The 26,128-nt window shown below is 42.0% G+C and overlaps 4 protein-coding genes and 1 long non-coding RNA gene across 5 annotated transcripts in view; 4 read left to right on the forward strand and 1 right to left on the reverse strand.

The window, feature by feature from the left end:
• The first annotated feature begins 55 nt into the window (after positions 1-55).
• On the forward strand, positions 56-1,867 carry LOC144477715 (protein lifeguard 1). Its single transcript, XM_078195455.1, has 7 exons — positions 56-307; positions 363-607; positions 682-735; positions 805-895; positions 991-1,116; positions 1,187-1,336; positions 1,427-1,867. The coding sequence occupies exons 1-7, from the start codon at positions 224-226 to the stop codon at positions 1,577-1,579; spliced, it is 903 nt and encodes a 300-aa protein (XP_078051581.1). The 5' UTR covers positions 56-223; the 3' UTR covers positions 1,580-1,867.
• A 911-nt stretch (positions 1,868-2,778) lies between these two features.
• On the forward strand, positions 2,779-8,665 carry Nab2 (Nuclear polyadenosine RNA-binding 2). Its single transcript, XM_078195738.1, has 7 exons — positions 2,779-2,984; positions 3,411-5,138; positions 5,223-5,376; positions 5,464-5,624; positions 5,714-6,008; positions 6,088-6,217; positions 6,675-8,665. The coding sequence occupies exons 1-7, from the start codon at positions 2,946-2,948 to the stop codon at positions 6,898-6,900; spliced, it is 2,733 nt and encodes a 910-aa protein (XP_078051864.1). The 5' UTR covers positions 2,779-2,945; the 3' UTR covers positions 6,901-8,665.
• A 1,347-nt stretch (positions 8,666-10,012) lies between these two features.
• Positions 10,013-11,456, forward strand: LOC144478254 (arginine-glutamic acid dipeptide repeats protein). The gene is made up of 4 exons (XM_078196018.1): positions 10,013-10,125; positions 10,437-10,775; positions 10,871-10,951; positions 11,124-11,456. Exons 1-4 carry the CDS (start codon positions 10,096-10,098, stop codon positions 11,373-11,375), a joined length of 702 nt encoding a protein of 233 aa, XP_078052144.1. The 5' UTR covers positions 10,013-10,095; the 3' UTR covers positions 11,376-11,456.
• A 1,036-nt stretch (positions 11,457-12,492) lies between these two features.
• The window catches only part of Dlp (glypican dally-like), an 89,533-nt gene continuing 75,897 nt past the window's right edge, over positions 12,493-26,128 (reverse strand). Inside the window, exons 3-8 of the mRNA XM_078195587.1 lie at positions 22,431-22,573; positions 20,645-20,893; positions 19,368-19,536; positions 18,241-18,655; positions 17,739-17,908; positions 12,493-16,970 (exon numbers count right to left, since the gene is read on the reverse strand). Of these exons, the coding sequence (XP_078051713.1) occupies positions 16,537-16,970; positions 17,739-17,908; positions 18,241-18,655; positions 19,368-19,536; positions 20,645-20,893; positions 22,431-22,573 (1,580 nt within the window). The 3' untranslated portion in view covers positions 12,493-16,536. The remainder of the gene's footprint in view (positions 16,971-17,738; positions 17,909-18,240; positions 18,656-19,367; positions 19,537-20,644; positions 20,894-22,430; positions 22,574-26,128) is intronic.
• On the forward strand, positions 20,086-22,292 carry LOC144477853 (uncharacterized). Its single transcript, XR_013495278.1, has 3 exons — positions 20,086-20,299; positions 20,408-20,524; positions 20,592-22,292. It is a non-coding gene; the product is annotated as an uncharacterized LOC144477853 (long non-coding RNA).

Below are 26,128 nucleotides of genomic sequence, written 5' to 3' on the forward strand. Positions count from 1 at the left end.
TTTGATGTATTGATAATATTTATGATCCTTCATTTGTTCATTTGCAAATGTTTCTATGTCTATATTCAGAATTGATAGGGAGAAAAATTTAGAAATCAAGAAAAGATTTTATTATTTTATATTAACCGTCTGAATAAATTTTACTAACGTGTCCATTTAGTGCTTCAGATTCAGTGCAGCATTGATATAAATATTTGATAGTGTCGATAACCATTATTATTCGATGCAAGGAGATCAAGTAACTCGAGAACTAATACCCGGCCCTCCACAGTTACCATCATTGTACAGGGGGCAGAAGATTCAGACAGTGAGTAGAAGAAAATAGTAACATACATTGTTCTAATTATTTAATTCATTATTAGGGACCGTATACCGTTACTGTCACTGATGAGATGGTGGCACAAAGAGAAAGAGAAAATCAAGAACTATACAGAGCTTGGCGTGAGCAACAAGAAAGAAGAGCAATGGGACCAAATGGGGATGAAGAAGATTATGTTGGCGATTTTAAGTATGAAGAAGTGAGAAGAAGCTTCATTAGAAAAGTCTTCTTAATATTAACACTGCAGTTGATATTTACGGCAGCTGTTATAGCAATCTTTCTCTTTGTGTCAGTATTATAAATTACTAACATTACAATCATTAGTTTCAATAACTTAACAGTGTTTTCTGCTTATATTTCAGGGATGCTGCAAAAAAATTTATGATTCTACATTGGTGGATATGGATTATAGCATTGTAGGTGATATAAATATTAATTACATTGAATTTTTATAATCAGTTGATCGATCCATTACCCTTTTTCAGTTTGTGCTTTACTATCTCCTATTGTACTGTGTCTTGTTCTGAACGTGCTAGACGCACGCCTCCTTTCAATTATATATGGCTGTGCAAATTGGTGAGATAAATGATACTATTCAAGGAATGACTGATATAGAATATGCTCAGAATGCATAAGAGAAGAAGCAAAAGTTAAAATGTTATCATTTGCAGACAATAGCCCTTTCGTATTTAGCTGCATTTGCTTCTGTCACATACGAGATTGAAATCATCTTAATGTCATTAGGCATGACATCGGCGATCACGTTTGGAATTGGTCTTTTGGCAACATTTTCGAAGGTACATTTGACACTGTAAGAACAAGAAAGCAATTCCATTATTTAAATGTAACTTTTTAATCACGTTACAGTTTGATCTAACGATGAGAACGGGACTGATGATGATCGTGGGATTGGCCTCTATACTTAGCATTGTTATAATGATTGTAGTGCTTATGTTTACATACATAAGAGTATTGCACATTATAATTTCTGTTATAGGAATGATGGTGTTATCAATGGTTAATATCAAACAAGTACTTCTTATGAATGATATACAATATTTAACATTGATGGTAACGAAACAGTACATCTTACAATGTATGTTTTAGTATTTATATTTCGACGTGCAAACAATTATGGGTGGAAGAAGAATAGAAATGCAGCCTAACGAAGTCGTATTTGCAACAGTCCAAATTTATGTTGACTTTGTACTACTGTACCAATATGTTTTAATGTTCATGGGTTTAATGCATAATCAATGAACGGTACGACTGATGGAGAATATACCTGCATTTGTAATGTAATTTTGTTTTTAATGTTATCGCAGAAGAAATGAGAATGCTAATTAGTGCTAGTATCTGAGGTTCCAGTGCCTCCACGTTCACTTTTATACTTTAGCATCGAACGGGACCTACATTAATTTTAACGTGAACCAGGATCGGAACAATAAAGTATTTTAAATACTTTATTATTTAAATAAGTATTTTCACTTTCTGACTAAAATAAAAATTTGATTTTTGAAAAGGTTTCAAGTAATAAAACACCAGTACTCGGCGATAATGCTTTCTTTATTCTGTAAGCTGTATATCCCCATCATTTTACTGCCTATCCTATCCGCAGTAAATTCTTTCTCAGCAGTGAACCGAAGTCGGTCAACCGAAACAAAAAATATTTTTATATCAACCCTTGGCAATGAATCAAAATGTCAGGTCATTTCTGAAATCAAAACCTTTTACCTTTTATTTCATAATCCCTGAGGTACACTAATTTAGCTCGGAAAAAATTTAACTTCGCTCCCGTTCCCTATTTACAATCCTACCGTGTACTTTACAGCTATTAAATATACCTGTAACTGTGAACACGAAGCAATTGCTTTTATGGGCTTTCTGAATTACAGTAATCCCCCAAAGTCAAAACCGAAAGTATTTGTTTAGCTTAAACAAGTCGAGTCTTGGGATTGACTTTATAATCGCGGCCTCCTCGTAAAAAAGAGAGAGAGAGAAAGAGAACGAAACTACCTGGAAAGGCAGTGGTTAACTTTCCGGGGTGTACATTACTATGAATACATTTATTTATTATTTAGTTACTTTATTTACGAACAAAGAAAATTTAATTAACTGTAGAAATGATCGACATTTCAAGAATATTGCAAATGCGTGGTCCAAAATCTTGCGAAGCGAAACGACAAGTCGAATATCGCGCCGAGTGTTTCAGATGGAGCATTAGGCGAACGGATGCGCGATAATGCTTAGATTTCTCATACGTGTTGTCACACACATATATAGAACCCGCTAGTTTTATTCTGTCTCTCTCGATCGTCGCGTTTTCTTTCTAAATCAACTGCGCGAAGTTAGACAGGCATTAAAACCGTGGGGATAAAATCGCTCAGAATGAAGAGGGGTAGATACGTCTCAGTATGGTGAAGCATATATACGATATAGTTTCCTACCTATATTACGCCAGTATCTTTTCATTGGAAGGAGGCATTCTGATCTCTGATCCATGATCCTTCGTGGCAGATAGAGGATGTTTTTATTCTTGAGCAACGGTGTTAACATTGTCTATTTCTCGTCTCAAGAACCATTTTCTTATTCTACACCATTGAAAAGTTTAATGTAATTGCCAGTCATGGACATACGTGGAATAGAAGTTACAAATCAATTGCGAGTAAGTAAACGATCTACGCTTTTATTATGGCATTACATATCTTCCTAACTATTTGATCGTTTGTAATAAATTGGAGCAGAATAATCTTATAAAATTATTAATTACATCTCTGATGATTATTTGCTGTCGTTATTCTATCGACTTTCGGACTATTATTCTAGCGTTAGCCTAAAGAATTTTTAGTGTAAGCAAGATAACAACGATTAAATGAATCTTATAGTAGATTTATTTATCATTTATAATCACTGCAAAAAGATCGAGATACGATGTAAAATGTACAAAGTACTGTATGTATAATGATGCAGATGACGAAACCTTAAGATAGCCGTTTTTCTGCAGTTTAAAATCAACGTGATCAAGAAATTGTATCCCGTTGTTTATTGGAGCATACATAGTAATAAGAATGCTTTATCATTTTTTTTTCAGAGTGCCATTCGTGCTAAATTACTAGAATTAGGAGTTAGATACGACGAGGAATTACCAGATTATATTTTAGTAATGGTTGTAAATAAAAAGTCTCGTCAGCAAATGCACGATGATCTATATCTGTTTCTAGAGAATTGTACGACTCCGTTTGTAGACTGGCTTCACGACCAAGTGTTAAAGAAATTACAGAAGGTCACGGTAGCTAAAAGAAAATCGTTAAGGGAATTTGTGCCTACGGTTGTGGTTAAACAAGAGGAAGAAAGGAAAAAGAAAAAGACATCGACGACCTCGTTCTTGGAAGATCAGGGTGTTAATCAAGCTCTGGAGAGGTCTTCCAATAAAAGTACAAAAGATGATAAATCATTCCATAAACAAAGTGGAAAACCATCTGTGTCTAGTCAAAAGTTAGATACAAGTCAAGTCAAAACTGTAGAAAAGTCTGTAAAAAGTACAGGTCATGAAACTAAATCGGACGCTGGAATAGATCACAGTGATACTCAACAAACTGTTGCAAAAAAAGTACAGTCAAACGATAGCCAAGTGGGAAATGCAAATAAGGAACCAGTTGCTATTGAGGCTCCTGGTGGTAGGTTGGCAGAATCACGAACTGAAGTAAAAACAGATGTTCCTTCAACTAGAACATTGAAAAGACCATTGGATATAATAAATATTTCTCGCGAGAACTCGGATAAGAAACAAAATGAAGCGAAGCGATCGAAGATTGAAGACGACGAGGAAAGTATAACAGAGGACAATGCGAAGAAATTAAAATCCTGTATCAATAAACCAAAAGTCACGTCTGTTGTCTCTGTGAAAAATCGTCTTGGTATAGTGTCTCCCAGAAAGAAATTTGAAATTCACAGAGATAAGGCGGATAATGACGGCCGGTATCGACAGAATGAAAAACGTGTGGAAAAGCACAGGTTCGATGGCATTCGTAGTAACAATAATTTCCAAAGAGGAAGGAACTTCGAAATGGACGAACGTACAAGGAGGAATCGTGAAACCGAATTGAAACACAATGATGCTGACAAAATTAGCAGCGATGTTAAGACACGATTGGGCAACTCTAAAGTTGACAAGATATCGAAAAATATAGAATTAAGAGATAAGGTAAACTCCGCTGTAAAATCAAAGTCGGTTGGAAAACCTATGAGTACGATTAAAGATCGTTTAGGGATTGGACGTATGGATAGGCCACAGAAACAATTGGGTGTCAAAGAATCGATGGAATTCAAAAGTAAACCATTGGAGCAAGATCGGGATGCATTGAGTAACAACAAAAACATTAAAACTAGATTGGGACCATTGAAAAATAATTTTCGACCGATGGCAATTAAAGGTGGTTTCAATTCGATAAATAGACGTTCTCAGAGTAGCGAAGACGAGGATTATCTTAACTTAGGGGCGGAAGAAGAGATGGACGATGACGATCAATCTACTGGGAATTCTGGCCCCATTAAATCTCATATAATAGCCGTAAATAAACTTACTCCAATAAAGACTGACAGAAAACGATTAAAACCATCGGAAAAAATTAGCAAGGAGTCCAGCGACGCAGAAGACATTGAAGATACTAAGATACCTAGCAAAGTAATCGTAACTCCAAGACCATTAAAACCGCTACAACCAACGCAGAAACGTGCCACGCAATCGTTGCTGTTACGAGCGGTTGCAGAAGCCAACCAGTCCGTCGTTACTCAGAAGAATCCTGAACCATCTCTATTTGTGTGTATAAAATAACAAATCGGTCATAGAATTACTTTTCTGTCACTATATTTTTCATTAATCTCTCTTAATCTATGTTTGCAGGATAAAAAGCAAATATTGAAACATCTTAAGCCGACTGCCGTTCGAGAAGTAGGACAAAATTTGTCAGTGCATCTTAATTCTAATAAGAGATTGGTCATGGAAAAGATCCAGGTCGAGTTAAATACCGATGTTTCTGAGACGAAATTGAAGCCTTGTAAGTATGTTTGTTTCTAAGTAAGTACGAACGCGTATAACACCTAAAATTCTTTCTCTAATACATTTAGTATTGTACGATCTGTAGATGTACAACAATCGGTTAATGAGGAGCACATGGACGTCGTAATGTCGTTGTTTCAAAGAAGCGATGACAACCAAAAATTTTTAGTTACTCTGAACGGATACAACAACAATCTTATCAAGGAAAAGACTGGGTCCGACGACGACGAACGACTGGAAATGGAGGTAGTTAATCGTAGCCGCAGTTAGTTAAATTATAAGCGCTTCACTTACTTTAGCCGTCTTAACACTGTTTCCATGAATCGTGTTCGAAGGTAAATGAAGACGATGAACTTGTGCTTTTAACAACACAAAATGATGTATATACCCAGAATGAGTCAGAAACATCTGTTTTTCAAGTAACCGAAGTCGATGGTGATATGGATGCGAATGGAAAAGAAAGAGCGGAAGAGAATAATGAAAACTGTAACACCGAGAATGTCGAGAAGACTGAGGAGGTACCAAGGAAAAGAAGAAAATTAAGTCCCATAGTATATAACAGATCTCATTCACCCAGTCCTGCAGATATCAAGACTAGTACGGTATTGACGAACCCGTTGTTAGCCAAACGTAAGTGACACGATAGACTGAGATGACGAATTGTTATCGTGTAGCAGAGGCATCTGATATATTTCTATGTCTGTTTTAGATTTAGAGAAAAAGTCAACAACAGAAAGCGCGGTAACAGTGATAGACAAGTCGAAGGAGAAGTGCAGATACTGGCCAAACTGTACGTTAGGAAGCAAATGCGCGTACATGCATCCCATTGTTATGTGCAGGTTTGCACTTTTCTTAATTCTCAACGTTTTACTCTTCTGGGGACAATCGAAACGCATACAGTCGGTGTACAAAGTATAATTACCCTCAAGTTCGCAGGCTTGGCCAATATTTTACGAATATTTTACGTTTACGTCATGTAAAACGTTAAGAATTTGAAGCGGCATGGGAAATCGGTCGTTTGCTCCACGTGAACAATTTTCTTTTTCATTCCAGACTTTTGATTATTATTCGGGTGATCGGCCCCTCGGTTTTCGCGTCGATTAGTTTATTGGTAATAGCAGGTCATAAAAAAAGTCAGAAGTACGGGCGTGCAGGTCAAGCGGAACGACCGAGATCCCCGTTCTTCGGCCGAAACAACGGATTTTCTTCCGAGCGAGGGAATAGTACACCGACTGTAAAACAAACGTTGATAAAAACATATCCATCAAGCCGACTGACTCTTGTGGTTTATTACAGTGTGTTTCCTGCTTGTAAATTTGGGGACAAGTGTGCGTACAGACATCCTAAATGCAAATTCGGACTGGCGTGCACAAAACTAGGATGCGTGTTTTCCCACCCCGCGCAGCAGTGCAAGTACCATCCATTCTGCACGAAACCGTCTTGCCCGTATTCGCATCCGACGCCGGCCCCCGCTGAAACGTCTACTCAAAGGGCGAAGTTCACGTGGCGCAGACGAGACTGAGTCTGAACGTTCAATTGATGTACAAATTCCTTCATTTTCTAGCCGAGCGGCGAATCGCTCACTCGAAACAGGGATACCGACGCATATTTCGCATCGAATTACGGGCCGTGTGGCATCGTCGTTTGCGAAACAAACTGATCGCGAGGTATATCGGTAGCGTTGTACTGCCAATCGCATTCCTTTCGATGCATAGAAGACGTCTTACCGCGCGTTCTGTAGTACACTGTTTCGCGGAACAAACTCGAGTAAAAAGAACGCGAATAAAAAAAGCACAGAACCGACGCAGGGTAACATAGCTATTTTCTTTCCCACTCTGTAGCTGTTTAACGTTGTTCGCGGTGGTATTCCTGCGCACACGTATGTACAGACTAAAACGATCTTAGAGAGTCTGTCTCTCCGATCGTATACAAATTTCAGAAGAAATCTCGACCTTCGGTACTCTCTTAATCTGTATTATATATACATACGTATATACATGGAACGTCATGTAACAATGACACACATTTTGCATTTGTCGAGTAACAATTAATTTCGCTCGATCTTCAAACCTTTGCGAATCCAGTTGAATGGATTGTGAATTCGGTTTCATTCGGTAACGACGCATATTACGGGACTTAAGCGTTCGCCTTTGAGAGTTCTACTTATTACTCGATGATTGTGCAACGAATCGTTTCTCTTTAACGGAAGACGCATCGCGGTACAAGAAATTCTAGCGAATCAGAAAATGTACATTCTTGTAGAACGTGCTTCTTGCGTTATTGAAAGCACAAGCATCGAGTGTTTTATCATGGATCGATCGTCGATACGTTAATTTTTAATGAATTTAGACAAGCCTAAGTCTCTTCCAGTCGTTTCCATATGCGCGAACGAAACGCAGAATCGTAGGAATAGAAATTCAACGAGCGATGGGACAAGCGCATACATTAATTGTTCGATCATCCGCCGTGCGTATTTATTTGTTTGTTGTTGAACCGATTGTTAATACGTAAGCCGAATTTATGCAACAGCAACTTCAGTTTGTAAGTTTCCATTTGTCGCGTTGCAACGAGCTGATGTACTCTCCGTTTGCTGCAATAATTCCGTATTTATATTGCAAGCGTAGTTATAATTAACCGGAACGCGGTACGACGCCTTTCCGCGGTAACCCTCTTTTACCTGGCCGACAATAACTGACCCATATTGTTGCGGTAGCCTGTTGGATTAGCGAGCGGCGTCGAGGGGATTTAAAAGGCCGCATTGAAAGAAGGGTGGCGACCGTAATATCTTTGTCCCGCGGGCTTCTGAGCGTGTGTCCCTTTTCGGGACACCATCGGTATTGTTTCGTGCAATAACTGTGCAACGAAGGAAAGTCTTTCTCCATGCTTGTTCCGCGTTAGCACAGTTTCTTTTATTACAGACTGACAGAGCTTGTTCAACCGTGACGTCACGATTGTCGAAAACACTTCAATACCGAAACTAAATCATGTACAAGCAACGTGACTCATCGATCCCGTCCCAAAACTTTGTACAGCTTAGATTCTACTAAACTCGAGAATGTTGTTCCGTGAATGCACGAGAATAAGAGGCGGAAGACAATTACCGAATGAAACGAAAGACACAACGTCGGAAAAGTGAAACCTTTTTGGCTTTCTTTAATTTTCTAGTCCTTAAGCACGTGTAGACGGTTCGAGCGAGAGCCACACCTTGTCCTTAGAATTCCTGTCCTCGTTTCAATGCGTATTTATGTAAGTCTCTAGTTGATTAAAGAGCCGACAATGTTCGAACACCGATAACCAAAAATTGTTTTCATTGTTTCTCACAATCACCGCCGATCTGAAACCGATTCGAACGGAGCCGATACGGCGCAGCGCGCGGCGCGACGAAACGGTGACTACGCGATCGCAAGGAAACCTCGGAAAGAAAATCCATTCAAACGCTGTGTAGATGTATCCTCCGGGCTTATCTTATCTCACGCATTGACACGACGGTGCCTCTCGTCAGAGCTCCGCGTTGTTTCGTCCAGTTTTCTTCTCGGACTCGCGTGGCCAAGTCGACGACGAGTCACGTGAAATTGCACTCGCGGCCGCCTCTCTCGCGGTTTCCGCACGGACAAATCGCGCGAAGAAAGTGCACTGCGATTCGTCATCGGAAATAGAGACAGAGGATGGTAGAGGCAGATGGCTGGATTGCGATTCCAGTCGTTCTGTTCTCGAGATAACTTCCGAGAATCTTAGAAGCTTGATACCGTGTCGTCTCTCCGCGTTTCTACGAACGTGATTTTCACGAGAGGGTAAGTCGAGTTCTACGCGCGGCGAAGCCCGCGATTTCCAACCCCCGTTTATTCGCGTCTGTACCATTTTTCGCGATATTGTTGCATCAATGTTCGTGGTGGAACGATGTTTAAAATGTCATTTTATGATCATTTATATTGTGGATATTTATGAAGTAATTAATCCCTGTAAGTTGAATCTTTTTAACTACTATTTCAATTATCGGATGTTTATATTAACAGATATTCGTCTACTAGCCAAATGACAATTGAAAAATGAAAATTCGTCGTTTGTATATTATATAAAATAATTGATTCTTGTTCTTTCAATTCTAAATATATTAAATTCTAATTTCTACCGTCAGAAATAATTTTAACCAAAGATAGTATAATTATAACCATCACTTAAAAATGATTTTTAACAAGTTACTTTATTTTTATATAAACCATGTTGTTTCTACAGATAGTGTGAAATATGCCAGCATTTTGTGAATTACAGTGTAAAAAATTACCGGACGAATATGCGTTAAAAAATTGTTCAACTGTGCCGCCAAATTACAATATCCAGCGAATGTTAATAATTTTAATAATCCTTCATATTTTCGATAGAATAAGTATTGTCGAACCGACCATTGGATATGGTATCAAGACAAGGATGGAAGGCGACGGGAGTTCGAATAATTAAAAGAATTTTGCCTGCGTATTCGGGCAAAATAATCGAAGAAATGGTATCGGGAAATGACAATGGTATACCTGCCTCCCGGAAAGTCTACCGCCGGCAAGGGTAAACGGCACGTAAATAAGGAGGAGGAGGGCGTACCCTTAGGACTCTCCTCCTCCTAAGGGATGGTGGTCACAGCGCGTATATAAACCGGCACGACGAAATTCGAGAATCAGTTGCGATTTTTGACTTGCTAACATTGACTTCGAGGAACAATCGAACAGACATGGCTTATCGAAAGAAAGAGACCATCAAGGTATAGACTTACTCTTTTTTCCTTTCTACGATATTTATTTCCTAAAAGTGTATTTTTATATATAATTATATTCAATTCAAAGTGGTTGAATTTTTGATAAAATTTGAACTAGTTCCACGAGTAAAAGTTATTTAACAAAAGTGTATTTCCGTGAGAGATTGTTAAGTGAATCGAATCGTTTCTGCGTTGCAGAAATATTAAATCAATAATTTATATTTTAATTAATATTAATACGAAACGATATGAAATTGACAAAAATAATTTTTCCGTGTAAAAGAAGCTAATTTAAGTGTAATTTCTCAAATTTTCAGGAACGCGAATATGCAACAATTCCCGAGTGCAAAGACTCGGCGGCTGCGGCGGTCGAGTACCAAGAGTTTCCGGAAGAGAAAATTTGGAATCCGGCCGAAGCCACGGAAAAATGGTACCCGGGCTACCAGTTGATGGCGCGCGGAGTGTTGACGTATTTGCAAGAGTGCGACGGATTTTGCAACATTTTGGCGTTGGAGAATTCAACCTCCGGCTATGCCGATGAGCACCTTTGCACTGTCCTGCACGATTGCAACTACGAGCCGCAAGTGGCGTTAAAAACCTTGATGGCGAACAAAGTGCCGAAAAAGTTTACAGAAAAGTGGACAGAAGTTGATATCGTAAGTAATGGAACGATATAATGTAAATCTAAAATAGTTTTAAATTTCTATTGTAAAATTGTAAATTTCTATTATACATTGAATTTAATTTTCAGGAGCTGTTTAAGAAGGGTTTCACCAAGTATAAGAAGAACTTTTTCAAAATAGGAAAAGAGTTTCTACCAGAGAAGAATATAGTAAGTCAGCCTTTTGTATTATTTTCATTATTTCACTATTTTCGATAATTCGATTTTAAAAGATATAAATCAAACAGAGTTAAAGTCAAACTTTTCTTCGTCGTCAATTAAAAATATTAATGAACACATTTTCATAGATCATTCACTAAACTTTTTTTTGTCAACCTTGCAGAAAGAGATCGTGGAGTTCTACTACAAGTGGAAGATGTCAAAAGCAGGGAAGGAGTTCCGGTTAACGCGTACTCGACGCCGTACTATCCAGAAGGATCCTAACGTATCGGTGGACTTGATACTCGGACCGCATTCGACGTCCACAACAGTTACTAGGAGCGTCAGTGCCGCGAACGGGTACACCACTAGAAGGCAAAAGAAATCCGCGGACGATAGCTCGTCCGGTGCTTCGACATCTTCTACATCTACATGAATCTCAAACTTGGTTAGCAAGAAAGAAACGTCGCAGTGATTCTACGCCGATACGACGACTATCGTGTTCCCTCGAAAAAGGCGAGCTCGGCTCTGACGACGAACTGTCAGAATCAGCTGGTAGCTGCGATAATATTTTTGAGACTGTTAGCTTTAACCCTTTCGCTACGAAGCGCATCACCGTGTAGTTTCTCGTTCTCTAAAACAATAATATTTATTATATTTAGTAATATCATTTTGCTTTCTAAAATATCAAAGTTTGTGATTTATTTTATAAAAGGGTTAGCGAAAGGGTAAATTTATCACATAGATGTACAGTATTTCCTGTTCTATGTAACAGGCATCTCGACAGATATTTTATAAGTATTCGAGAGCAGCGCAATGTACAGTATCTTTCTGCGCTCTTCTGTGATCGATTGTGCCATGAATGTATTTTGACAAGACTATGCTGTTTTGCATTCTCTAACGTGTAAATAACTAAGTGGTGTAATATTGTAATTTTTGAAAATTCTGGGATTCGAAGATACCGGACCTTTTCGAGATCCCGTGCCGTCTTAATCGGCATAGTAGATTACTCGCAGTAATGCAACAAGAATTATGTGAACTGTGATCGTTGCTCAACCTTAGTTTGTAAATTATAGATATGCAAAGAGGATAAGTCGTGATAACTCAAAAGCCTCGTTTAGAATTAATGAAATGATTAATTTTCTAATGGGGAGAAATGCAAATAGCTACATTGGTATAGATACTTGTAATATGAACTGTGATTATATTTTTGTATCTATTGTAAAAAATGTAACAAAACATATAAACTAAATAAAAATAATTAGCTTCACTATTTTTACAGTGAAACTAATTTTTATAATCAAACTAATTTTTAAAGTATTCACTAATTTATACAGACACTTTCGTAGAAAATAATTTAATAAATCTTCTTAATTCAAGCGTTCGTTATAAGGAAACAGGCGAAATTATTAAACGAATTCAGTCATGCGATTGTGGTAAAGAATTTTACGAGAACTTACCTCCTATCGAGCGTTCACAGATGCGGGAAAGATATCGAGATCAGCGGGGGTATTCTTTTGAATATTTCAATTTATTTCATAGGGTCGGTCGTTAAATAAAATTCTCGGGTTAGATACTAGCACACTGTAAGGATGTAACGGCGAGACTCTCCGGTGTCTGTACACGTACGAAACGTCTCGGATACGAGCGAGAAAGTTGAGACGATCCCGTGAAAAAAAGTAAGCCTTGTGTAGTCGGGTTCGGCGTGTTTCGGAATTATTCTTCTGTTTTTTTTTTTGCCACGTCGCTCTATGGCACGTACGTTTTACACGCGTTTTCACACCTGTGCTTCCGGATCGTTTCCATTCCCCGAACCGAATCGGTCCGGGGTCCATGGCGAAAAGAATGCGGAGAGCGGTTCTCGTGGTCTCGGTGTCTACGCGGTTTTTTTTATCACAATATGCATCGGGCAGTAATGTAGAACGGGTGTATCCTCGCAGATTACAATGGTCTCTCTGAACGTATGCGGTACCGGGCATTGTTCACTGATCGCTAGACGTGTTAAATCGGCATCGAGAACGCGAATCGTCGAACACGGAGAAATCAAAGGAAAAATGACGAACATTGGATAAAACGCGTAACGCGTTATCCGTGGATTGTTTATCTCTTTGTACACATTCATTCCCGCACATACACACGCAAACGCACGCCACATACGCAAATAACATACTATTACATTTTTTGAACCGCGAACCTTCGCATTTCTATCTTCCGCTATTCCCTTTTATCCACTCAATCGTCGCGAAAAAGAAAAATTATCGCTTGCTTTTCCGAGGATTAGGCTAGAAATTCATCGACAATCGCAATTCTTCTTTATTAGAGCTGTTCGAGTAAAATGGAGCGAGTCGGGTATTACTCGGCACATAAAATCGATCCGAGAACTCGAAAGATCCAGCGTCTTGAAAGAACCGAGCAGCTCGAAAGTAAGCGAGCGTCGTAATTTTTATTTACGAGTATTTTAGCAGTACTAATAATAGCTATTTTTAAGTGTGCGTATAAACAGTACATATATATACCTTTCTTTATTTTATTATCTCGTCCAGTATACTTTTTCTTTTCTCTTGTCATTTCTGTTTTCTTTATTTGAATTCTTTTATCCTCGATGCATAACTTTAGCAATAAAGATTATAAACGTTCTAGACTCTCATTGGTACGCATTATATACTTCGTATCAGAAACACATACGATCAAATGTCACAAACATGTACGATTTACTAAGATCATTCGAACTGTTCGATTCTTTCGAGTTGCCTGATTTCATCGAGTTTCCCGGCTCGACGCGAATTTCGAGTCACTCGAATATTTGAGTATTCTGGCAGCCCTGTTTCTTATCAGAGTTGAATGGCGTACCATTGCGACCAACGATGTGCAATGTCGGATCTACTCCTCCGAAGAACAGGCTGCAAAGTGTCGCTTAGAAGTCGATGCGACGCGATCGTTTACAGTGGGCTAGTCTAAGAAACAAAGGTTACGCAATCGACTAACAATTTCGTTCGAGGTCCGACGAATATAGTCGCCAACGATTTGCACATGAATCCTCGCTGCTCGTTACCTTTTTGCAATAGCGAATAACATAAATACATCATTAAGAATAATAGTTAGAAACGTAAGTGTACTCTCGCGCCCGACTTGTCTCCCTAATCGCTCTCGCCGCGAGATTCTCCACGGCGGTATCTTCTCCCCGTTCCTTCGTTCAGTTCGAAGAATCCTCGGCGTGGAAAGCGCGTACAAGCGGATATTCGGGCGTCGAACCATTACAATGCTCGTCGATTCTCGCCTGTCGGCGGAACGCTCGACGCCTAATGTCAAAAACGAAATAAACGAACAAACGATAAAAGGAAAAATAAAGAATCACTGACACTGTTTTAGCGAGTGCTCGATTTCTGGAAAATTGTTCAAGTGGTCCGTAAATGCTTTCGCGATTAAAAAACCCTGTTCCCTGTCGCCAAGTCCTCCAGTTACGCTCCTCGGACGGTCGAGTCGCGAACGGTCCACGATGGAGGCACTCGATTTTTATAATTCAGACACCGGTCGTTCGCACCTTTCTATAGTCGTCGAAGAGTTGAACCGGACCGGAGCGTCACCGCGATTACAGCAGGCGTACCGTGCGTTCGCGTCGCGCGAAAGAACACGCCTACAATTCGTCGTTTTCACTTTGTTTCGCGAAAGGCAGATGCGATATCTTTCGTGGACGAGGCGTCTGCGTTTGTCTCGCGTCTACAAAAATTGGATCGCGAGATAGTGATGCGTCCCCACGTCCACGCAACCATATCTCGAACGCAACGTACAATTTTTTTATATTAATTTCGCATTTATAATAATAATATTAATAATAATAATAATATATAATCATATAATTACAAATAATTATTCATAATATTTATTTGAATATTTCACTAGATTTGTAGAATAATGTCTCTGTTTCTTTTTTTTTTATTTTGCCCGCGTGTAGGCTCGACGTTGCCAGAATGATGTCAAGGCGCTTCTTCTTCTTCGTCTTCTTTTTCCGTTTTTTTACTTTTTTGATTTTATCACAGGAGTCGATTTTCGACCGCGCTTTTCTGTTGGAATGACGCGGCAGCGGCGGCGGAGCGGCGCGCTTCGCAAAGAAACACGTCGATTCGATTACACTGTCCAACCAAGTTTAACGTCCTTTCGCGATCTGACCACCGACGCGCGAGTCCTGTACATTCCGATTGTTCAAACCTCTTCCTACAGAATTGTCAACCGTTTGCAAACAAGGGTTGTTCAAACGCTTTTACCGCCGCGTCACCCATACCGTGACTTACATAATTATCTATTCGGATTTTAAAATGAATCTTTAAACTAAATCTATCGTATCTTCTTAAATTCACTATGTTATACAACTAAAACATTTCAATTTTCATTCGATTAAATAAAATACTTTTAACTTTATACAATTTTTGAGATTGCCAATAAAGTATAAAAGCATATGAAATTGATTGAACTACCGATTATCTGAATAATTGAAACATTCGACTGAAACGTTTACGTTGACGTTCGTCTGCCGATGTTCAAACGTCTCTGAAATCTTCAGACTCGCGTCAATCATGACTTTGTTTCAGCGACGTCAAAGCACGCGTTGGACAGTTCGAAAGCCGGGAACGCACGAAACGAAAACCTCGGAGAGAAGTTTCCCCTGTGTTTCCACGAACGTGTTCTCCGCCGCGAGACTCTTTATCGCGCGCTCGCCCCCCTTCATTATTTACATTTCACCATAGAATCTCAAACTGTTCAAACCACACTGTTCAACAAGCTTATCCTCGAAGAAAAATAAGGATTTCCCTCTCTATCCTCCCCACTGTCCTCGCGTACCGAACCGGTATACCAGCGAAACCGACCGGATTCCTTTCCGTCGCTGTGCCCGCCGCTCGTCTCCGTCACCGACAAAGAAATTCGTCTTCGAACACGGATATCGTAGACACGCTGTCGATCCACGAATCCGTAAACCGCTCCGATGATCGGTGCTCGCGCGGCCGTCGTCTGGTTATTCGGTTCCCACAAGCTTCGCGTGAATCGTTGCATCGTCGAGACCTTCTGAATTTGCTTGGGGTCCAGGCCATGAGGACGATCGGTATCGAAACCGCGGCAAGTCCGTCGTTCTCACGGTGATCGGAGGGGACCTCAGGGTCTGGGAACGACGAATGTAAAACGCGCTCTCTTGGCAGTGGATCACCGCAGGGAACGTCTAGAGTCCCGCGGAACCTAGCCGACCGGCAGCCATCGCGAACTCGTGTCTCGAGCCTCGGTTCGTCGACGAGCGGAAGCATTCCACCGCGGAGGAAACTCTCTGCCGATGTTTCGAGCCAGCTCTCCAGCGAGCGTGTCTGGTCAACGTCCACGGGATGTACCGGATGATGCCGGATGTCTCCGTAAGGCGTCCCGAATAATCAGGTTGTTCGATAGAAAACCTCGCGCGCGTCTCCTCGAGCCGATCGATGTCCTCTCTCGGCTGTGGTATAAGCCACCGGGGACACCATTGTTCCCTCAGAGTACTCGCGACACACCGAGGACGCGAGTTACGGTCGAAAGGAATTTATTTACATCGCGGTACGTTATCCTGGGAAACCACACGATCACAGCCACTCGGTGAGACAGCCACCGAACCACATAACCACTATGGGAACGAGGTACGTCGTCAGAGCCCGCGACAGGGACATTTTCTGTCTGCTCGCGCCGTTGTCCGCGGTGGTGGTGCCGTTTCCGGTGCCCGTACCGCTGTCGCCGCTGCCGGTTCCGACGTCGGAACCGCCGCTCGAATCGGACCCGGATCCAGCCGCGGATCCGTCTTCGCTCTTCGCTCCGGGCTTGTTAGGCACCGGGTCCAACCTCGGCGGCACCGCGTCCGGATGCACCGCCGGCGGAGATTGCTTCGGCACATCCGGCGACAACACCTTCGGCTCGTAGCCCGAACCCTCCTTGAACCCGTCCTCGTCGTCCGTGATCGGGTTGTTGTCTTCGTCTATGCCGCCGCCGGATCCGCTTCCCGAACCGTTCCATTCCGTTTCCTCTGCAATTATAAATACACGATTACCAATCATGTACATACTAGAGGGTCCCCTAAGACTTTTCCACGTCAGGCTATGTATGGCTCGAGAGTATGTTCGATGAAAATCCGCGATATAAGTTATTAGTCATAAGACAGAAACTGTTACAATTAGACTGGATACAGTTACATTGTAATAACATAATTATCTAATTTTTTTAAATTACGGGCGCCAGCGACAACGCGTTGATGTACTCTATGTAAAAAATGTTGCGTACAACGTCTGTACTATGTTCCATTAGGGCTCCGTTGCAATCAGCAACTTCAGATCGAGTGCTAGAATCCGTGTCACGGGGTTAAATCGAGGACCAGCTTATCACGAGGCAAAATACCGTATCTGACAGTTCCATTTAATCGATTCTCATTATCTATCGGACATCGGCTGTTGATTACGCGAATGAATCTGCCGGAGTTATGTTCCGAGTGAAAAGCGCGCGCGCGATACGTTGCCATCGTTGCTACGCTCGCGCGTCGATATTTTCATTAACTCTTTTGCTGTACATTCCGTGCGACATATGGATCTCGTCGACTGCTTCCTTTCCGGTTTCCGCTAAAATTCGAGCAACAACAATGATAATAATAATAATAATAATAATAAATTAGATTTTACTAATTGTGATATTAGAGGACCGGTTAATGGTGATTATACCGTCTCGTTTGAGATTATATTCTTGTGACAATAGGTGATGCCGTGGTAATTGTTAAAAGCGACACCAAAGGTGCTGTATTTACCTGTGTCTATCCAATCGACGTCCTGACCATTGTACGCGGATTTGAGCCTGTTCGTAATGGTGGTCAACGCGAAAACTTGGTCTCGAATGATGGTCGGCCTCGGTCCCGAACTGCGTACCTCCGGGTTCAAGCTCTGAGTCTCGCCATTCAACGACACCGGGTATATATACCTGTGGGAATGACGTTCGATATTAATAACGTAATTAAAAAATAATAACGCAGTAAAAATAAACGAAATTATAAATTATAAAAATACGAACATTATAACTAGTTGAGGATCGTATATCTTTTAGTGACGGTTATTATAATTATTATAACCTAACATAACCTTGACATAACTTTAACCACCGTTGATTAAAATGATCTCTATTTTGTAAGAATTAGAATAGAATTTATTTCGAATTAAAAGAACAAGAATCAATTATTTTCTGTAACATATAAACGACGAGTTTTCGACAATGATGATCGATCGATCGAAAAGATCACGAATTTCTCGACTCACTTGTCGACGTGGGTGCCGTTCCAGCACTCCTTCGTATTGCTGGGCGGGACCACGAGGCCGTCGTTGCACAACTTATACGGCAGGTAGACCCAAAACTGCCGCGAGTCCCGAACCCTTTGCCGTATCTCCTTCACGAGCTTGTCCAAGCTGGCCGCGGCCGAGGATCTGCGGTCCTCGGTTACCGTTTCCTGATCGAAGTTCAGCGACTCCAACTCGAGCTCGCGATCGTCCCTGCGCCTGCGTCTTCTTCTGCCGAGCCTCGGACGGCCACAACCGGCGAACACACGTTGCGAGACGTCGGGCCCGCTTTCCTGGAAGTTCATTATCGCCTCCGAGATTTTCAGATTGATCGGCCGGACCAGCATCTCGATGTTGAACGGGCCCAGTAGTCGTTCCGCCACCTTGTCCACGGCCTCTGAAATTCGATCGCGAGTTTTGTTAGCCATGTTGATATTTTTCGTACCGTAGCGGCGTAAATCAACTGCGAATCATACGAGCTCGAGATGTTTTTGATCTCGTAACGTTTTAGCCTAGTATAGTATACTGTAACGTTATAGTATATTCCCGTAGCGTTAGCACTAACGCTTTCCGTAGGAGCACTCTGTCCGCCATGACACTTTTGCTATAAGATGCGCCGCGGCGAAAATTTTCCTAAAATTCCTCTTCTATCCATTTTATTTACTAAGCGTTAAATAAAAACTGTGCTTAATAAAACAGTATTATTTTTGAACAAAAAGTGATGCTTCCAGCTTTGATATTCAGAGACATAAAATTCTGTTATTTATACCGGTCATCCCATGGACGCTGTATGCATTCAACACTCCTACCGAAAGGGTTAAACAGTATTTATTTCATCTATATTATTTCCTTTATTTTATTCATCGCGTTGAAATTGTGAAGGCTTTTATTATTGCAATGTATAAAGAGAAACCGCGCGATGTCAATCGAGACGGTCCAAAAGAGAGGCGTTCGGTGTCCGAGTCAGGCGAAAGGGTTAGAACCGCGGATATTTTTGCGTTCCGCGGCGCAAATAAAAGTGGTCAACCGGCAACGGCGGCCGATCGCGCCATCGAACGGCGCCGAGAGCCCGTAATTACCGGTTGAACAATAGACGGGAAATTACTCACCGACAAAGTGATTCCATTCAGCGTCCAGAGCCGCATGCTGGGCCAAGCAACCCTTCATCACGTTGGTACACATGTCGCCGCACGCTAACACGTTCCCGGCGATCCCGCTGCACGACGGACAGACTGTCATTCTGGTGAATGCAGCTGCACAGTCCGCGGACGGCTTCAACTGCAAACACAAAACGATTTTCCAGCTGTCCCCCGTGTTTAAGCGCACCGCCCTGCCGCACACTTCTCTTTTCAGCGAACAGGGAGATTCGTTTATTTTATGAGCCGGAGATCGGCCGATAGTCGGTTTTAAAGAGAAGAGTTTTATTTAATTGCTAAATACCGGTGGCAACTTCGATGCTCTTGTAAAAATCGAAATACGAAAATAATTGCACGAGATAATATCATTTATGTAAAGTAGTGGCCGTAGTACTTTTGTCAATTTTTATTGTTGACTATTAGTTAATATACTGCGTATAGTATTCACTAATAATTGCTATTGTTTCAACACTATGACGTCCGGTGGCTCCACGTTGGTGCCATGCGAAAAACTGTCGGGTAAGTGCCGGTGGCTCCACGTTGGTGCTACGCAAAAACTAAACGAAAGTTAATATCGCGTGTTCTGTTTAACCAACAGTAAATTACAGACGTGGTAACCTTGTGTTTTCATAAACACCCGTGCCCTTCGACAATGTCAAGCGAAAAAGAAGACACAATTATACGCGACGAGTGTGCGGACATCTTGTCCGGAAGAAATGAAATTACGTACGTCGGTTGCACCGGCGCGACACGAAAAAATCTAGGTTATACGTGCGGACATCATAGTGTTAATAGGAATTGAATATTTTTGTGTACAAGACACACGACGTGTCTGAGAAGAATCGTCTCGTCCTGTTACCTCGTTTGGTGAAAAAAGTCGTGCACTAAGGATTAACCCTTTGCTCGTGAGCATTTTCAACAAATTTTCTGCGTTTTAATTGCTAACAACCATATACTAACCTTAAATTCTGTAAAAAAAAAAAGTAATTGCAAGACACTAGACTTTTTTTTAGACAACTCCGAGCTTCTGTTACTCTCGATCGCGAAATCTGCCATCCTCAAAGGGTTAAATAGCTGTTTAAACGTATCACGGTGGAAAACGAGGCTCGCCGTCGTATGAAAATTTTACGGTGAGTTGACTCGTCGAGCGCGAACATTTTCCCAGTCACCAGTTAACTTGTTATTCTCGATTAACAGGTTCGAAAGAAGAAGCAGAGGAAAAAGAAAGAAGAAGAGCCGCGTAGCCTTACCGACTGCATGTTTTTCAGGATGTCTGCGGCCACGGTCATAGCCTGGCTAAACGCTCTCGTCGCGACGAACGATCGCATGATCTGGACGCCCAGTTTCTGGGGGACGTCGCCGAACGGCCTCATCTCTTTCATACTCTCGCCCACGCACTCCAGATACTTGTTATCGAAACTGTACTGGCCGTTCAGAACCGTGAACATCTTCAGGTAGAGGGTGTTGAAGAAGTTGTCCATGGCGTCGTTCAGGTTCACCTGGAACAATAATTCGTGGAGCGGTCAATTGCGTTCGATGATCAACGAGATTCGTCTTTTTATACGAACTTTGTATTCTATATTAAATATTATATATTCTATATGATGTATGATATATAATATTTAATATAGAATACAGAATATAGAATATATAATATAAATCAAGGTTGAGGATATAATAAAAATAATAATAATAATAATAATAGAAATAATATAAAATAAGTATCTCAAATAATGAACGCAGGGAAAAGAATCATTATTATTATTATTGTTATTATTATTATTATCATGCTGGGAGCACCGTCCAGACTATTCAGTTTCCCCTCGAGCACTCGAGACGGGGCAAGTATTAGCGCTGATCGATCGAAAAAAAAATGAAACAAAGGAGCATAGTCCGAGGATTATCCATTCATAGATATTTCCACGGTATAGTTTTTCATCCTTGCCAATATTCGAGCGGTCCGATCGAAGGACTAATCCGCCGGCGAGCGGTACCATCGAGTCGTCGCGGGGAAGTAAAATAAAAAAACGAGAGAGAGAAAGAGAAACGAGGAAACGATGAATCCTCGATGAATACGGTAGGCGAGACGCGATATATCGTCTGTCCGTATAAATTCGTCGTTCGCCGGAGTAATACCGACTTCGTCGCAATCCCGAACGCGTCGCGATGGCCGCGCGGTTTACGCTACCGTCGCGCTGATTGCGCGCTAACAGGTTTCGTGAAAACGTTTTATTTGCCCATTCGAATCTCTTACTTGGCGAGATCTTCGATAAAGGACTTTCCATGTACCGGGTGCCCGAGTTAAAGCGATCCATTGAATACAATTCGAAGCTGTCGAAAATTATTTCAATGATTTTTTGAATGGTTTTATAAGGCACGTGATTTGTTGTTAATAAGGTTTTTCTAGGCGAAGTTATTGTTTAATATATTCAGACGAAATGAAAGCGAAAATTAAGTTCGAAAAAGTTCGTAAAAAATTCGTAGAAATTCAATGGATTCGTAAAGTTTGCTTAAAATTAATTTCTCTGGAATTTGCATCCGGCTCGACCGAATCGGCAAACGCATCGAACGTAACCGTACGTAGACCTGTCCGCGACCCTAAGTAACGCGATTAGGGTGCTCTCTCGACGGGGAAGCACGCGAGCAGCGGGGGCGAAACGTAGGCTGTAACTTGGAACGTAGGACGCATTCTTCTTTCTTTGAAAATCGAGGCTGGCCGACGGACTCTATCGATCCACTTCTAACTTGCTATTCTTTTGGCGGCGTCGCGTCGCTTCTGTGCAACTCGATGGAAATGTGCACGAAAACATATGAAACCATAGAAACGAAAAAATTGAACAAATCTCGTATAAAGGACACATTTATTTGAAATGAAATAACATAAAAAGCGTGCTAGACGGAAATTTGTTTTATATCTTTATGTTTGGTGTTCAAATAACGAATATTGTGTGTGCAACGCGTACGCGGGAGCGCGTTTGGCATCGATCGAGCAGGCGCGCGGAAAATAGAAAGGGAACGAACGAATGGAAAACTTACCGTCCCTTTCGCGTAATAATTCTCCAGTTCCTTGAACAGATCCGTGAAGACGTACGAGTTCTGCTCGTAGAGCATGCCGTAAGTTTTCTTGAACATCTCGTGGAAGCTCTTCTTGCTGTCCGATAGCAGAAGCTTGAAGAAATCTGGAAAAAGAAGGAGGAGAAACCTTATATCGGTGGAACAGCAACTTCGATTCCGTGTTTTAAACATTTCGAATGACGCGCGAATAGAAACTGATTTAATGGAAGCCGCGATTAGGATTATTGTACCATGCGTTCAACTTTGAAAAATACATTTAACCCTTTCGCGACGGCGCACCGTTCTTCGCTAAAGTCTATATGACTTTAATCTATACATTTACTCGTATAATTGTTCGAATATAGGACAAGGTTACAACTTTAAAAGACGAGGAACCATGGAAATAAACCCGTTCGATCTACCAAGTAGATAAAAATCAAGAGCAATCGTTCGAACCTTACGCTCTTTGATTCGCCGTCCTTGTAAAGCGCGTAACCTTGCGGTCCCATATGTGATCGAACCCTTTTTTCTCTGCTCTGTCTATCGATGCCTAAACGAGCGAGAATCCAGCATCCGTCGATCTGGATCGGTTTGCTCTAAGCACGTCAGTAGAAGGAAGAAGAGCCAGCGCGGACACTCGAGCCAGTTGAGCAAGAGAATGACGGCGGCGTTGGCGGAGGCGGCTTTTCCCGTCCCCATTCCCCAACCTCGTCTGAATCCCCAATTGCGGTCGCGCCACCCTCGGCGCGCGTAACCCCGTGGATCTCTCCTCTGTGCCCTGAGCTCGGTTCTTATCGCCGCTTCAGCCGCGAAGAATGTGATTAAAATTCCTTTTAACGACGCCGGGGAACAGATTGCGCGGAGCGAGAGAGGGGAAATGAGTGCGAGCGGCTGGGAAAATGGGAGTGAGCGAGAGAGAGAGAGAGAGAGAGAGAGAGAAAATCAGAGCGAGTGAGTGAGCGAGTGAGTGAGAGAGAGAAAAATTGAGTGAGTGAGGCTCAATTTTTCTCCCACTCACTCACTCACTCAATTTTTCTCTCACTCTTTCTCTGACTCACTCAATTTTTGTATCACTCACTCACTCACTCACTCACTCACTCAATGTGAGTTGGAGAAAAATTGAGTGAGTGAGTGAGTGAGAGAAAAATTGAGTGAGTGAGTGAGAGAAAACTCGAGTGAGTTACAGAAAAATTTAATGAGTGAGTGAGAAAAAAATTGAGCGAGTGAGTGAGTGAGAGAAAGAGAAAAAGAATGAGAAAAAGAGAAAAAAAGAAAGAGAGAGAAGTCGTAAGTGAGAGAGAGAGAGAGAGGGATAAAGTCCCTATGCGACGGAATCGTCGCCGGCTCCGTTGACGCTGCCGACAAAAAGCTAGCAGACTGCCGCGTCGCGGCACTCCGCGCGAAAGGGGAACCAAGTGCTTTGTACGCGCGCCAGCAACCACCGCGTTGAACTTTGTCGGAGATTTTAATTCGAGCCTGCTACCGTCTATTCTCGCGGGCTTCGCAGTCCCCCGACGGCTTTTCCTAGTTTTCCCGTTGAATAAGAAAAAGAACGGCGGAACGCGATTGTTAAAAAAAGCCGGACAGCGCCGCCCGTCGCGCGCTTCTCTTTTCTAGGGCGTCGCGCTTTTTTTCTAGGGCATCGCGCGCTCACTGACAAAGGGGTTCAAGTGATCCGTGAACAACGGCCGATGCTCCAAATTGCTACGAGAACGCCCAAGGACTTCGATACCCGATCAAAGACTCGATCAACTGTCCAGGCGACAAGATTCTCAGTTTCTCTTACTGGAGTTCGCTTTACGGTTTTTAACCCTTTGTAGTACCTTTATCGTTGCAGGTACAATGACCCATAAATTTTCGATTGGAATTATTTCTTAGAGAAGAAGTAAAATTGCTGTTAACACTCTACCGACCGGTCGTAAAAATTTAGCTTTAAGGTTAAATTTTCGTTTCTCTAAAGTATCGCTCAACGGCCGGCGACACCGCGGTGGTGTCGCATGCGAATATATAAGACAAAGCAATTTTTTACATTTCCTTCTGTATGTATATCTTCGAAATTTCATGAAAATAGGGAGAGAGGATGCAAAAAACACATGAGAACTGACGATGAGATTGGTAACAACTAAAATTCCAAATTAACAAGTCAGAATTAGTTTGAGAATTTCAGCGTTGCCGGCGCCAAGCGAAGAAATTGTTGCAAGAGGTGCGGACGGCAAAGTGTTAACAATATAATAAATATAATATTTACCCTAATCTCTCTCTATATACTAGTACATATACATATGTATATTATACTAGTACAATGGAAAGAGAAAAGAGAGAATGCGACATTCAAAAGATAGCATTTCGATGAAGCGTTTTTCGGGGGGGAAAGGGTAGAGACACAGCGCGTCGCCGCACGGCTTCACAGGTTCTGTTCACCGTGTAGACGGTTCTATCAACCCCGTGAAATTCCATTGGAATCGCAGGGGCCACCTCTGAAGCAGAGTCCTTGTCAGCTGCTCCTCCGCTATTTACTCTCTTTCCCTTTCAGCCGGTGTGCGCCGTGTCGGTATCTCGTTCTCCTCGTCGCCCGCTTTCCGTAGCCAGATCCTCTCTCTCGCTCTCTCTCTCTCTCTGTCGGCTGGCTGTGTCGCCGCACTTGCACCGCGGCGGCGAGAGTGGAGGCCAAAGTGGGCGTAGGTAGCTAGATGCGCGGCTAGGTAGCCGTGGCTCAAAGAGAAGCGCGTCGACCGCGTCGGAGGAACGGTGACGGTCGTTGGAAAGGGTTAGAAAGGGTGGTGCACACCGTGAAGAGCACCGCCGTGGCACGACGTGGCCACGGGAGAGGAGAGAGGAGAGAGAGAGAGAGAGAGAGAGAGAGATCGTGCTCGACAGAGAGGGGAGCCGCCGCGTCATCGTCACCGATGGCAGGTGCTCCGCAGCGGAGGCCTCGCGCGCGCCAAAGAGTAATTTCGTTAATGAGAATCGTTAGGGCCTGGTATGGCGCGCCCGTGGATTTTCATAGTAGCGCCCCGTTTAATTTTCACCAGCGATTTTCCTCGGAACGGTCACCGACGCGCAACCCTTCTCGGTTTCCACGATTCTCCTCGTTAGTTGGCCTCTGCGGGTCAAGTGCCGGTCGAACGCGGCCGAAACGCTGCATCCACGGTCGCGAGACGTTATAGAATCGGTTCACCGGTCTTCGAACCGGTGGCATCTACGCCGCGGAAACTGTGTCGACACCTTTCAACCCCTCGCGATGCTAAATATTAAACCCTTGCACGACTCCTTTCGCGTTGATCAACGCTTATTCATCCTTAATATTTTTAATAAAAGGACCAAACAATTTTTGTTCGATCTGGAGGACCGAGTTAGGTCCTCCCCACTGACTATCATTTCCTCCAAAATTTAAACAACTTTTTATCTGGAAAAAAATTCAATTCCGCGCAGGCTGTCAAAATGGCGTTTCAAAAGTTCATCGACTCCCGTGATCCAGGCTTCTATAGCAAAGAAATAAATGAGTTACCTCTAAAATGGGAAAAGTGTATCGATACTATGGGTGCGTACTTCGATTAAAAATAAAAAGTTTTTATTGGCAAAAAATCGAATTCAATTATGTGCATTATTTGCTCCATTTCATACGTGACAATCTAATTAAATATAATAAATACTATTGTGAAATTTAGAGAACGTATCTC

Source organism: Augochlora pura, chromosome 2 (assembly GCF_028453695.1).
Source record: "Augochlora pura isolate Apur16 chromosome 2, APUR_v2.2.1, whole genome shotgun sequence".
Lineage (NCBI taxonomy): Eukaryota > Metazoa > Arthropoda > Insecta > Hymenoptera > Halictidae > Augochlora > Augochlora pura.

Excerpts from the sequence above, each read along its gene's own strand:
- Nab2 (XM_078195738.1), top strand. The coding sequence starts at position 2,946 with ATGGACATACGTGGAATAGAAGTTACAAATCAATTGCGA. Across the intron at positions 2,985-3,410 it reads AAGTTACAAATCAATTGCGA|AGTGCCATTCGTGCTAAATT; the intron begins GTAAGTAAACGA and ends TTTTTTTTTCAG. Across the intron at positions 6,218-6,674 it reads CATCCCATTGTTATGTGCAG|TGTGTTTCCTGCTTGTAAAT; the intron begins GTTTGCACTTTT and ends GGTTTATTACAG.
- LOC144477715 (XM_078195455.1), top strand. The coding sequence starts at position 224 with ATGCAAGGAGATCAAGTAACTCGAGAACTAATACCCGGCCCTCCACAG. Across the intron at positions 608-681 it reads ATAGCAATCTTTCTCTTTGT|GGATGCTGCAAAAAAATTTA; the intron begins GTCAGTATTATA and ends CTTATATTTCAG. Across the intron at positions 1,337-1,426 it reads GAATGATGGTGTTATCAATG|TATTTATATTTCGACGTGCA; the intron begins GTTAATATCAAA and ends TGTATGTTTTAG.
- LOC144478254 (XM_078196018.1), top strand. The coding sequence starts at position 10,096 with ATGGCTTATCGAAAGAAAGAGACCATCAAG. Across the intron at positions 10,126-10,436 it reads GAAAGAAAGAGACCATCAAG|GAACGCGAATATGCAACAAT; the intron begins GTATAGACTTAC and ends TCAAATTTTCAG. Across the intron at positions 10,776-10,870 it reads AGTGGACAGAAGTTGATATC|GAGCTGTTTAAGAAGGGTTT; the intron begins GTAAGTAATGGA and ends TTTAATTTTCAG.